Raw genomic sequence first — 14,437 nt, 5'->3', positions numbered from 1 at the left:
TATGGTATTGACTCTTTTTTTAATTATACTGAATTTGAATGAAACTCTTTATCCTACAATTTCCAAATAATTTTATAAAAAGTGTTGCTGGAAAGAACTACAGGTGTAATTTGATAATTATCATGGGGAACATAAGGATGATGTCCATAAACATTTAGGTTTAGGTTAAGTTAATAAGCTTTTGTTAACATGTCCATTAAAATTTACTATAAATGAATGATGGAAAACTGATTGTAGTCTTGTCTGTAGGCAATTTTTATATTTTTGCTTGAAGGTGACCCACTGCACAATGATTAAAAGCAGGGGTAAAAAGCACAGGTACCCAAGCACTATATAGAAGTGCAGTCTTTACTTATGTATTTTCCATTTCCCACTACTTGTAGGCTTCTCCTCTACTGAGGAAGCAAAATAGAGACACAAATAATTGAATTTAACAGCCACTGAATACATAATATTGAACTGAATACATAGTAGTGAAATATTTTACTTTAAACCATGTATCTGAATGTATTTGTTCTGAATTCACATTTTTATATTTAAATATGAAATTTCTTGATTTGCAATTTCAAAAGATACTAGATTTTTTTTTTTTTCAATGTTCACAAATTTAGATCCACAAAACTCAAGTTTCAGATTTAAAAAAAAAAAGGTTATTCAAATTTGATTGGTTAAATTCAGATCAAAAGTACAAATCTAAATTTTTCAGATAGCAACATCCAGGCTATTTAGCAGTCGAGAATGAAAGATCATGTATAATCAATTGCACATAAACTACACAAACTGGTCATTTGGTGGTAGCCATTTTTGGGGTTTTTCATTCTTTCTTTATATCGCAAGACTGAAAGACTGTGCTCTGATGGGCCAGATGTCAGTTCAGTTGCATTCAGGCTTGATTGCTTATCCTGGGGCGCCCAGATGTTGACAGATGTAGATACTAGTCTGCTTGCAGATTGAAATTTTACAGACCAAAACATTTAATAACTGTATAAAATGTGATGTATTGTTACAGAACTTCTCCTTCGCTCAACCTCAATGAGCTACAAGAATAAATACTTCCACACTGATGCACTGTATCAGCATTAACAATCAAACACTACAATATCTAAAGTTCCATTGCACAGTAATATATGTTGCTTATCTTTACTTTACTTGGATATTTGAGCTTCACTGTGCAGAATCATGTACATAAAGAGTTTGACACTAGAAGACTGTTTTCACATTAAAGTTTCTCTATGCTCACCTAAAATCTGAGTTTCAGATGTGATTCTGTGATGTCACAGCTAGTTTGGAGGCCAGCCGGAAGCGTGATGTGGAAAATTTAATTAAACCATTAGTGCACACACACACACACACACTGAGAACAGATTTTTCTTTTTAAGTAAAGTAGGATACATCTTGTGTCCAGTAGTTAAACTTTAGAAATTAAATATTTTTATTATATATATATATATATATATATATATATATATATATATATATATACATATATATATGTATATATATTTGCACATTTGTTAATTTCAGTGAGGGGAGTATGGAGTAAATGTAATTTTAACATGGTAACTTTCTGTGAAACCCCCCCCCAACAACCCAAAAAACAAAAAACAAATCACAACACAAACAGACATACCTTTAAAGGTTTTTTGTTTGGGATCTTTAATAATATAATGCTCATATGGGCGATTATTCTGCATCATGAATACTTTCACTAACACTTCTACAGTAAAACTTTGCAGGAATAATTTACTTGTGATTGAGTATTCTTGCATTGTGGTATGGCTACTTTCACTTAAGTAAAGGCTCTGAATCTTTCATCCACCCCTGATTAAATGGTCCTCTTGGTCACAAAAGCAATTGATTGGAATTAATTAATTAGATGTGTATCGACTGAGCCCAGTCTCCAGTGTCCTTATAATCTGTTCCCATCTTAATAGATACAGACATATAAAACTCCTAAAACTATTTGACATATAAAATAAAGTGTTATTAATCTCAAATTTGGAATCAGCTATTATGTTGAGTCACACCACATCCCAGCAGAGGATGAAGTAACTGCAGTGAGGCAGTGAGACACAAGGTGGAGGCACAGAGTCGTGATGCAGCTGCAGCCTCAGCTTCAGAGCAGCGCTTTGTTCTTCCAGCTCCTCAGACTCCTCATCCACGGGGGACACTGCCAGCAAAATGAACTGAGCAAGAAAACGTCACAGTTGATGCACACATCAGCAACAGTTCTGCGACTAGCGAACACCCCTGGCTGTTTGACAGTTGTCCAATTAGGACTTAGCATGTTGAGCGCACTGATTAAACCAGAGAGGAGGGGAATCCTATAATGTCAACATCTCCACTGCAGCTGATGAGAGCTTTAGAGAGAAAACAAAAAGCATCAGGAAGACTTTCCACAGTTAAGCCCTCCTGGGAAAAGTGTGCAAACATGAGTCACCAGCAGTGCTTGCTGTCTTCTTTCACTGAAACACAGACACCACTATTACAAGTCTAGAGCTGATTTGACATCACTACAATATCGTCATGAACATCTATATAGATCTGAAGTATTTATGGTTGTTTTTTTATTTCCCTTTAGAGTCAATGATTGTTAGCTTAGTGATTCAGCGTCTACAGAATATTAAAGGAACACTGTGGAAATGTAGATTATACTTAATGATAATTTAACCATGAATACTAGTGAAGCACATGGGGGGTGTTCATGCTCTGTTCTGGTCTATATCTGACTCCTGCGAGGCTGCAGATTTAATTATGATATTCATTATTGCATTTGGAAGATGATATAGGCCTATCTTTATAAAGCGTGACACAGGTAGGCTATTCATAGGCTGAGGTTTTTGTTCATAACGCCACCGCTCTGTATAGAAAAAAACAATAGAGGGAGGGGTGAATTAGGTCATCTGCACCATCTGTAGTTTATTGCTGCGGCTGGTAGCTTGCTCTCCTAATGGCATCTGCACAGAGATGGTGTGATTTACAGGTTCGCAGACATGCCAGTCAATGACAACGCGGACACAGACAGGCACTCTCGCTGCATCGCCGCGTCCCTCCCCCGTGGGAGAGCTGTCGACTCCACTTCTGCTGCACTTAACACGCGACTGCATCTCTTCCCTCTCGCACTCGCAAAGGGAGTACATCTTGGTACTACAGAAGGAGGAGAAAAATCAATACAGTTGGCAGAGGCTGTCCTCTTGCCCTTTGATGCCTTTGCGTAAACAGAGAGACACGTTGCAGTCTTGAACTCACACCAAACACTCTAAGTTTTCAACCTTTGCTCGGGTAAAATCCAGCACCCACGCAAAGATGTTATGAAGGTCGGGATAAAGACTTTGCATGCGGATGGCAACTAAAAAAAGGACTGAAACAAGGGCCTGAGAGAAGAATGTCTGAGACTGTGTATGACTTAACTTGACATCGCTAAATCTGGTGGATTTTTTAAGAGGCTTGTGGGCCAGTCAGGATTGAGGTCAGCAACCACAAGGTCAGTTAAAATTCCACAGAAGTATATTAAGACATCCATCTGGCACCGCTCGGAGGTACACAAAATTGTGGGAATGTGGATAGATGAACTAGACGTTTTCAGGGGCTATGTATTCAGTGACTCACAGGAAAAGAAAGAGTCCAAAAATGCCCTCATACATCCTTTCATAGGAATACGTCATACAAATTTATTGTAATGTGACATGAGAGTATGCAAGGTCCCTCGGTCTTTATGTGTACGGAGCAGTACACCAACAACATTTTGACAACAGGAACAGGATTAGGCAAACTTTGGAGACAGCAGGAGCACCAGCACTGACCAGCATGTTTGAAATATTTGGTGAAATCATGCAATATGTAAAACGTTCCCACTTACATTGTTATACATTTGAACTGCTCTTCTGTAATATAAAATATGTAAACATTTTCAAATCTTTAGGTCTCTTTATTGTGTATTGTTTTTTTCCCTTTCCATCCACCTCAGGAAAGTGCTCAGAGGATCTCTTTCTTTGTACACTTTTACAAAACTTGATACACTTTTGCCTTATTTTCACCCCTCCCAAGCTGTGTTCTGCAGTAGCCTAGTTTGTGTTTCGAAAGCTGAAAAGCCACCTTATTGAAGGGGTAAAATATAGCATAAGATAAATATAGATATGTCTTTGACGATCTTACATCCAGGAAAAATCACACAACGATATCAACGCTGAGACTTTCAAATTTCAAAGCAGCCACCGTTCCATCACAGCTCATCCAAGAGAGCAAAGGGAAATATATTCTCATCAGTGACCTTGAAAGGGGAGTCATGACTAATGGATGAAGGATTATAGTGGTTATACAGGATCTCCTTTTTCCGACAGGGACAGTTGGTGGATTTTAATGGTGGGAAGGTTTCCAACGGGAGGGGGCTGGGCGCAGTTTGACTCCTGCGGGGGAGTCCCACCCCTGGGGATGCAGCAGCAGGTCCGGTGGAAGCTTTTACTGCAGATTTTGGCCACTTTATCCCTGCTTGTCTCGGTCGGTCCAGATCTGCCTGTGGGGCCAGCGGGAAAGACCTTCCACTCCCTGCTATCCCTGGAGGAAGGGGTTCTGGACAAGGCCATAGAGGAGGAAGGGCTGAGCCGACAGGGAGCCCCCCTGCTGTCCAAGCCCAGCGTGAGGGGCTGGCCTTGACCCTGTGCTTGACTCTGACCCGCACTCAGATGATGATGGTGTGGTCTGGGAGTCCTTCTCAGACAGTGAACTCCAAGTAAACTCTGGAAAGCTTTCTTAAACTCCTGGTTGGAGCACGGGTAGATTATAGGGTTGATGCAGCTGTTGAAGTAACCGAGCCAGAAGGTGATCTTGAAGACAGTGTCCGAAGGTCTGTATGCAGGAAATATGGAGCCTGTAGGGACAGTAGGCACACAAGAGTGATTTACATTACATTAATATCACAGCAATTTGAGTTTGACATATTAGAATACAAGAGTCTTCAGCCACGCTAGCAGCTCTGTGATGCTGTAGGCACATCTGTGATTTAAGCTAAATTCTATCGTCAGCTTAAAGGGTTTTTTGAGGAGTTTTTCCCTTATCCACTGTGAGGGTCCAAGGGCGGAGGGATGGCGTATGCTGTAAAGCCCTCTGAGGCAAACTGTGATTTGTGATATTGTGCTCTCAGTGACAATGCTAACACGCTGACGTTAAGCAGGTAATATTTTCCAGGGTTATCTTAGTTAAGCCTATTAACACGCTAACACTTGCAAACTAGCTGAACACACAGTAGGCATATACTGGTGTCGCTGATGGGAATGTCATTGGTTTTGCAGGTGTTTGGTATCCTCTATAACAGTGGTTCTCAACCTTTTTTTTTTCAAGGACCCCTGAATTGATACACATCAGGTCACAGACCCCATTTAATAAGATCTGGCTTCAGGGACCTCCACATGAAAAGATATTAGTTGTTAGATATGACTGAAGAGCAGTGGAGGGGATAACTGTGGAGGAAGTGAAACCTGTCATCAGAATAGTCACTTTTATGACTCTTACTCACATTGGGCTCACCTCTATGGTGAATTAAAATGTAAAAATAAACTATTAACCATTTTTCTGGGGACCCCATGGAACTCCTGAAGGACCACTGGTTGAGAACCATTCCTCTAGAGAGCTTGATTACAATTCAACAATTTTGTTTTTGCTCCCATTTTTCATGAGAAGCTTTTTCTATACACACAAAAGACTTTTTTGTCCCAAATTCTGGTCACTTGTTAAAGATAAACCATCCACCTGACAGGTGTAGCTGGCAAGATGCTGATTATAAAACAGCATCATTACTACACAGGTGTGCCTTTGGATGATCACAATAAAAGGGCACTCTAAAATGTGCACTTCATATAACACAAATATCACAACTTTTGAGGGAGCATACCACTGTCATACTGACTGCAGGACCAGAAACGTTTAAACTGAATATTAATTTCACCATAAGAAATCCGACCATCCGACCTCACAATCGCAGACCAGATGTAGCCACACTGGCCCAGGACCTCCACATCCAGCATCTTTACCTGCAACATCCTCTAAGACCAGCCACCTGAACAGCTGATACAATAAATGGTTTGCACAACTTAAAAATTTCCGCACAAACCATCAGAAACTGGCAGACAGCAGTTTGTCAGTGTAACCCACTTGAGTAGGCAATGGCTCACCTTTGATATCATCTGGCACTATGGAGATGTGTTCTCCTTACAGATGAATCCCAGTTTAAACTGTACCAGGCAAATGGCAGACAGCGTGTTTGGCGTCATATGGGTGAGCAGGTTTCCTCATGTCAGCACTGTGAAGTGTGCCTCATGTTGACAGTGTAGTTATTATGGTATGGGCTGACATAAGCTATGCACAACAAACACAGGTGCATTTTGTTGATGGCAGTTTGAACATACCGAGATGAGATCCTGATACCCAGTGTCATACCATTCATTGTACTGCCATGTCATGTCACAGCATAATAATGCATGGCCCCGTGTTGCAAGCAGGAACCTGAAAACATCTCAGTTCTTGCATGGCTTGCATATTCACCAGCCATGACACCCATTGCACATGTTTGGGATGCTCTGGCTCTGGACAGCATGTTCCAATTCCTGCCAATATCCAGTAACTTCACACAGAAGAGGAGGAGAAGAGGAGTAAGCCAATATTTCACAGACCACAATCAACTCTATGTGAAAGAGATGTGCCGCACTGCTTGAGGCAAATGTGGTCAAACCAGATACTGATTCCTTTGGGTATCTGCGACCAAATATGCACTTCTGTAGCGCTAGTCATGTGAAATCCTTATAAATGCCTTTTTTTCCAAGATAAAACTGCAAATTTTAGAGTGTCCTTTTATCGTGACCATCTAAAGGCACACCTGAAATGATGCTGTTTATTAATCTGCATCTTGATATGCCACACCTCTCAGGTTTCTGAATTATCTTGGACAAGGAGAAGTGCTCACTAACATGGATTTTAACAAATTTGTGACCAAAATTGGAGAGAAATAATTCTTTTGAGTGCATTAAAAGTCTCAGATCTTGAATCTCCTAGACCTGTGAAAATGAGAGCAAAAACAAATGTTGCATTCATATTTTTGTTCAGTGTAAGGCGGAATTTATACTTCTGCATTGAATCAACACCATAGCTACGACACAGACCTCCTCTCTATTTTTGTAAGCTGAAACCATATCCCTCAGTGGAAATGGAGCTTCTATTTACTTTAATTTCACAGATAAGAAACAATAAATTGTGTAGAAAAAAACCCCACCACAAAAATAGCATTTTAAGTCTTGTGTGTGATTTATCCTTCAGGGATTTATACTGGCTTTATATGAGCAGAGGAAATCTCCACTCCTCGCTAGGCTAATTTTTACCATGTAAAATGCCATAGGCTTGTGCTAATAACGTTAGCATGTTGTATTTGTTTGGAAAACGTGTTCAGTATAAGACAGTTGTTTTGTCAGTGAACCTGGTGAGTTGTAATGGGGCTGAAATTGTAACGTTACCTTTGTTAAATGTTGCTGTTGTCCCTGGTTTTATATGAGTAGGCCTAGAGGAAATCTCTGCTAGCCAGGCTAATTTATACAATGTAAATGTACAGGCTTGTGCTAATAGCATTAGCATGTTGTATATGTGGGGAAAATGTGTCCGGATTAACACAAGTGTTTGTCTGTGAATGCTGCGAGTTGTAGTGAAGCCAATTTGTGTTTGAAATTGTCTCTATTAAGCCATGTTTAATGTGTGTTTTGAATCAACTAAACTTTACAGCACTTCACAGAATCCCCGCTGCCAACTAGTGTTTGGAGGTGTAACTGCAGAGCGACACAAGACACACCACTGCACAAGTATAAATGCTCACATCAGTGTAGGCTACAAGTTTAAATCCGGCTTAAGTAGGATTCATCCTCTGGGGAATATAATGTCTCTACAGAATTTGAGACATTCCTCTAACACAACTTGCTGCTGACGCTAGAGGACAAGAATCGCAAGAGTCGTTAGAGAATCATTCTCTGGGGATCATGAATATCTGTATCAAGTTTCATGGCAATCCCTTCAAAAGTTTTTGAGATATATCTTAAATCTGTGTAAGAGGAATAACACACCACATCATCTCATCCTCTGAGAACCATGAATGTCTGTAAAAAATGATGACAGTACATCCAACAATTATTGAGATTATTCATTCTGGGCCAAAGTGGAAAACTCAAATCATTTAGAGCTCCAGTTACCTGCTCTAGTATCTATTACTTCAAATGTTGTGTTTATATGACATCAGCACAGGATCAGCCGCTTGAGACAGATAGAGAGATTGCTCTCATTTACATCCACTTAATTTTTCTAACAGTTTAATCCAGTTAAATAAAAGCTCCCCAGTTGCCATGAAGGTGAAGCATTTTATAAAACTAAATTGCCGTTATAAATTGTGCTGCTTGTGATAAGAGGAAGTATTAACGACAGAAAGCGTGAGTCGGATCCTTAATGAAAAAGGAGAGAAAATGGCTTAACAGGCACATTACACGCAGCACTGTTACTCACTGTAAACGTGACTCTTCATATACCGAGTGACTGCCAGTGAAACATTACAATAATTAAATGGCTGACTTCTTCTTGTCTTCTCCTGCTATCTATCTATCTATCTATCTATCTATCTATCTATCTATCTATCTATCTATCTATCTATCTATCTTCAGGGTAGAAGGGGAGAAGCTGTCTTGTGAAATGCTTTATTGGATGGGCTGTTGCAGACGGTTAAACGTGGGCTGTTGAAAAATGAGGTCGTGATATAGAGATGGATAGAAAGAAGAGGTGGAGAGAGTTTGAGAGCAAATTATTTTGTGCCTGGCTGTCGGGCTCATACATTTTATTCCCAGCTGTGCCAAAAAGAACAATTCTATTATTGCTGGTACACTTAAGAGATTAATTTTTTTTCTTAAAAGAAAAAGGAAGGGTACTGCAAGTGTTCGATAAATGTATTGTTGTCTAAAATCAATAAAACGTCACTGGCTATTGTCATGTGAAAACTGTGTAACTAATTGTTGTGCTGTTATTTTGACAGTCTGTCCGTCTGACAGTTTTTCATGACACCTTGGCTTATTAAACCCCTTTAAAAAAACTGTTGGATGACCTGCAAAAGACTATTAGCTTTTGAGATCCACGATTTTGACCAAACTGCAACTAAATGGTGCATTCTGGTCGAGATTATTGACGTGGGAGCAGCAGAACAAACTGCAGACATTACATCGACATTTTTTCATCTGATAAAGTTGTTGTGAACGTGTTAGCAGACACATCCTTCAGACACAGAGCAATGCATTCATTTAGAGTTGTGTTTCTGTCCACCTGACAAATATGGAAGTCCAATATTCACTCTTCTTTTAGCCCTGTTTTTGGTCTCCATAAACTCAAAGTGTAGCATAGAAAGACTTTACCTAAACAATGATCTGATAGATGCTAATAAGCTCAGTAAAGCTAAGGGAAAGTTAGATGATTATCTGTGGGTTCATTACAACAAATGGCCATTATATTACATATTACACAAATGACCCATTGTTGATATAAAAATGCTGATTAGTGCAGCTTTAAAGTGAAACTTTACACTCACTGAAAATCTTTCTTTTTCTGAGCTGCAGCGATGTAACTTCTCACTCCTCTGCTGTGATGTAGAGGTGTACTCCAGGGTGTGTCAGTACACCATACATCACTATTAAGTGTGGTGATGCTGCAATCCATTGCAAGTCGGAAGTCAATAATCCCAAATCGAAATTCCAGACTTTCAATCTAAATGCACCCAAGTGCATCTGCTCGGAAAAACACGGACGCCCACAGCAAACTGATCTTTGTATGGTAAGTTTATGAGCCTCACAAGCATCTACAGAGGCCCCACACGAATTACCACAGCACCATTAGTGAAGAGAAAAGGCCAGAAACATAACATAAGACAACTGTCTTGCTCGTCTTTGCTCATTTTAATAATGTACAACAACTCAGAATTATGTGTGATAGTGTGAGCCACCAAAGCCAGTTGCATACTGTTGTTGTGTGCATTCATTTTGTGTGGAAGGAGATGGAGATGTGCATGCTCACAAACACTTCTATCAAGCACAAACTAACTGTATGTAAATGGCAGCTACAACATTGTTAGAGCACATTTCACAACACAAACATTATATAAAACATTAAACTGTGGCTTGGCAGATCTTGCCCGAGTTTCCAATTTGGAATTCTGACTTTAATGACCGTTCCGTTGCAGATTTCCATGTTGGAGGTTGTTTTTTCTGAGATTGCAGGGTTACAGGTGCATTAGAGCACACTTCTGACCACACCAAGAGTTAAACCTTTGAATCACAGGTTGCTGAAAGCCTGCTAAGTCACTCTTTATTTATTTATCTTAATATTTTGGAGACATTTTATGGCTTTAGATAGCAATAGTAGAAAGAAAAGGGAATGAGAGATGAAACAGAGGTACTCCACTGGACTTGAATCAGGGACACTGGCGTTCATGGTTGAGGACTTAACATTTAAAGCCATAGGGGCACCCCATGAAGTTACTCTTTAAATTAGCAAGGCTTGCTTTACAGTTCCTTATAGTCCCTGAGAAGGACTTCTGAAATGTCAAGGACAGAGGAGGACAATCCTCAAACACACGCAGAGCTGAAAGAGCTCATCTTTTTGTCGACAGGATCAAATTCCCACAATTCATTTTTCTTTGACGACAACATAATGAATACTCCAATCATCAACCAAAGCAAACAATCATAACTTATCCAGCTCTACACGTCAAAACCAGACTATTGCTTGGTGATTCACCCATAAATCTCTCATTGTCCAGAGACTTATGTGGCAGCTGTATGCAGTCTGACACCAGCCTTAGTAAGAGAGCATTGGTAAGCGTAGGCTTTTCCTTATTTCCCAGTCTGGAAAGGCAAAAGCCAAATGGTAACAGGCAGCTATATTTACAAGCATGAGAGCATGGAATAAATAAAAGACCTGAGGGATTTGTGAGGGTTTTGTTATCTCTTATATATACTTGGTTCGGATTTCCTTCTCTCATTCCCTCCATATACTGACACCAGCACATATAGTGCATGCACAGGTGGCAAGCTGTGTGAATTTCTCTCAAGCACACTTGAGAACAATCATAAAGGCAATATAAAATAAAGTCTGACACAGATGCGATGACTTTATCTGTCCATCCTGGACTGGCATTGTGATGAAGTGAGTCATAGATACAACTGAGAGAGAAGAACAAGCAGAGAAATGGTGAGAAACAGCTTGACACTTCATTCAAAGATCTGTGTTTGAAATATATGTTGGTCTGAAATGCTGGGCTTTTGTTTGCAGACAGGGGAGCACTGAAGGCTGTCAGAGGTCTAAAATTTTCATTGAGCCTATTTATAGAGCATCTACCTGGCCGAGTCAAGCATTTACTACGCTGCTCAAGTGACCACAAGGCTCTTCTGAATGATAGTACCTTCAGTGTGCGCCCACAGAGGAGCAATTCAATTAACATCATCAAACCATTAAATCAGCCAGCACTTTCCAAACCTGGCAGTGGCATAAATCGATGAATGGAATGGTAAAATGAATTAATGCAGTAATAAAATGACTTTCTAGAAGTGCTCTGACTCAAATGTGTGAGTGTGCATGATCAAAGGTATGAGTATGTTTTTAATTTGTAACTTCTTATTGATTGAGAATTTCAACCAAATGACCTGTGCAATTTTAAAGAAATAGTGACACTGTTGGAAACATGCAAATTGTCTTTGCTACCGAGAGTTGGATAAGAACATCACTTTACTATGTGTCTGTTCAGTAACTTGAGCCAGCTTAATTTATGCCTCATGTCCACCACATGGTTCAACTAGACTCAACTCACTTTTGTTACCAGGTCCTTTTCTCTACTTTCTTTTCGCTGCACATAGTACCCCTGAAGTGCTCAGTTGATTCTCAGCTTATCTCCATAGTGATGCCACATGAAACTGCATGACATCATCTTCATTGTGACACTTGCTGAATCCTTTAATCGGCAACCAACTAGAGGAATGTCTGCACTTCGTCAGTTGAATGGCGTAGCGTAAAGCGTAGTTTTGCGGGCTGCCATCTTTAAAAATCTGGGTTGTACGGATAAAAAAATTGCAATCGCTATTGTTGCACAGTCTCAGAAATACATCAAATGGACACAAAGTCTTAACAACGCATTACGTGGTGATGGTGGGCACGAAATATGCTAAAATTACAAGCTGGCAACACAAAACAATGCCGATGCAAAGTCTGTTATGTCCCAGCCTGTCCCAGCCACCCTACATGGAATTTGTCACCCTTCACACTTAATTTGTGTATCCAACATGACAAAAGATCCTTACTGACTTTGCATTGGCATTTAATTTTAACATGTTTTGTGCCCACCATCATGTAATGCGTTGTCAAGTCTGTCCTTTTTATGTATTTTTATGAGACGAGGCTGACTATAGATGGTAAGTTGGCAATTTAAAAATGGTGGGCTTATGCAGGATGCCCTGTTTTGCGCTAGTGACGATTGATTCTCTCCAATAAGTGGTCTGCAGTGTTTAAATCCACTTTTTATTAGCTTAGTATACAGACTGGAAATCAGGGGAGACAGCTTGGCTCTGTCCAAAGGTAACAAAGTCTGCCCCTAAAGCTCACTAGAGATAGTAAAATTTAACTCTCCATTAAACCACAATGTTCTCTTTGGTGTTAGTATGGATTGAAAAAATAAGCTATAAAATGTTAAATTGTAAGCTCTAGAAGTGCTGGGAGGTAGATTTTTTTTTTTTCCTTTCGACACAGGCAGGCTATCTGTCTGTGCTGTAGCTTTTTACCACACATACATGAGTGGTATCAATTTTCTTATCTAACTCTCAGCAAGAGATGTAATTATATAAGTAATAATATAAGTAATAAGTGTAAAAAATGTAAAACTAAACAAAATGCTATATGCTGATTGATTAAATTATTATACTGTGTTGATTCCTTTCATAATTTGCCCAGACAATTACTAAAGAGATCTTGGACATCATCTTAAATTCAGAATCACATTTAAGATGAACACAATACTCACCGATGGGTAGTGCCAGGAAAAAGGGCAACCAGCACAACACAAAGCAGCCAACCACAATCCCCAGGGTCTTGGCAGCCTTCTTCTCACGTGAGAACTTGAGCAGTCGCAGAGCGAAATGTGTGCGGTTGCGAAGAGCCTCGTCCTCTGATACAGTTGTGTTGCCTCTGTGTATCCTGAGTATGACCCGTTCTGAATCTGACTTCTCTGTCTTGTGGCCCTCCCTCAGGCCCCGGCTCTCCCTGTGAGCTACTACATAAACCCGACAGTACATGGCCAGTATGATGGCCAGAGGAAGGTAGAAAGACCCCACGGCAGAGAAGATAGCGTAGCCAGGCTCCTCTGTGATCTTGCAGATGGACTCGTCCTCAGGTGCCGGCTCTTTCCACCCAAACAAAGGTCCAATAGATATGATGATAGACAACACCCACAGCAGCATCACTGCCAGCAGCGCCCTGCGTTTTGTCACTATGGTTGGGTAGCGCAGAGGGTAACTGACTCCAATGTAGCGGTCAACAGAGATCACGCAGAGGCTCATGATGGAGGCAGTGCAGCAGAGCACATCAACAGCTGCCCAAACATTGCAAAAGGCCCGTCCAAACACCCAGCGATCCACAATCTCAAAAATGGCAGAGAAGGGCAGTACAGTGGAGCTCAGCAGCAAATCTGCCACTGCAAGATTAACTATAAAATAATGCGTGACTGTCCGCAGGTGTCGATGGCAAACCACTGAGAGGATTACCAGGATGTTTCCCACAATTCCAAACACAATGAATACGCCAAGCACCAGGCCCAAAACCACTGCTTTGACCACGTTGAGCTCTGGGACTAAAACTTGGGTGCAGTTGGAACAGTTCTGTGTCAGAGGAGCTGGGGTCATATTGTCCAGCACAGGAACCATCTGTTCCAACACTAAGCTGTAATCGACACTGTCCTGCGCAGCAAAGGTGGACTGTAACACACACCTATTTTATTTTGTTTCACTACAGGAGAAAAGGGACATCAGGGCATTCTCATAAAAGCCATTAGAGTAATGATCACATTAAGTCCGTCTTGTCACAACATCATTTGAATGATGATGCCTCTGGCAAATGAGCCATTATGCTGGCGATGCATCAAGAAAAATAAAACTACAGGATGCATGCAAAAACACTGGGGGAGAGGTGTAATATATGCAGACAAAAATCTACTGTGCTGTAATCAGGTAATCCATCTTGGAAATGTTAGTCATGTTAAAACTGTGATTGTGCAGCTGGTACAAAAACACTGTTAGGAAGCATTACAGATGGGATACACAGACAAATCTTTGTATGTGCTGTGAACCAAAAACTGCAGTTTTGGGGAAAAAATTCAAGTACGTGCTCCTAA

The 14,437-nt window shown here is 40.3% G+C and overlaps 1 protein-coding gene across 2 annotated transcripts; it reads right to left on the bottom strand.

Moving 5' to 3' along the window:
* Window positions 1-3,479: 3,479 nt before the first annotated feature.
* Window positions 3,480-13,973, bottom strand: adra1aa (adrenoceptor alpha 1Aa). Of its 2 annotated transcripts, none has more exons than XM_050051306.1 (2): window positions 13,049-13,973; window positions 3,480-4,867 (listed from the first exon to the last, which is right to left on the bottom strand). In XM_050051306.1, the coding sequence occupies exons 1-2, from the start codon at window positions 13,968-13,970 to the stop codon at window positions 4,314-4,316; spliced, it is 1,476 nt and encodes a 491-aa protein (XP_049907263.1). In that variant the 5' UTR covers window positions 13,971-13,973; the 3' UTR covers window positions 3,480-4,313. The 2 variants fall into 2 exon arrangements, with proteins under 2 accessions (XP_049907263.1, XP_049907264.1); XM_050051307.1 differs by having other exon boundaries at window positions 13,073-13,973.
* Window positions 13,974-14,437: the final 464 nt, after the last annotated feature.

The sequence above is a fragment of the Epinephelus moara genome, chromosome 8 (assembly GCF_006386435.1).
Source record: "Epinephelus moara isolate mb chromosome 8, YSFRI_EMoa_1.0, whole genome shotgun sequence".
NCBI classification, from domain to species: Eukaryota; Metazoa; Chordata; class Actinopteri; order Perciformes; family Serranidae; genus Epinephelus; species Epinephelus moara.
Note: the sequence above shows the minus strand (reverse complement) of the source record. Positions and strands in the feature narration are given on the sequence as shown.

What these genes read in the sequence shown, in the direction of transcription:
- adra1aa (XM_050051306.1), bottom strand. Translation starts at nt 13,970, where the DNA reads ATGGTTCCTGTGCTGGACAATATGACCCCAGCTCCTCTGACACAGAAC. An exon ending in GTATTGTGTTCATCTTAAAT is followed by an intron (nt 4,868 to 13,048) that starts GTGATTCTGAAT and finishes CTGTCCCTACAG; the next exon opens with GCTCCATATTTCCTGCATAC.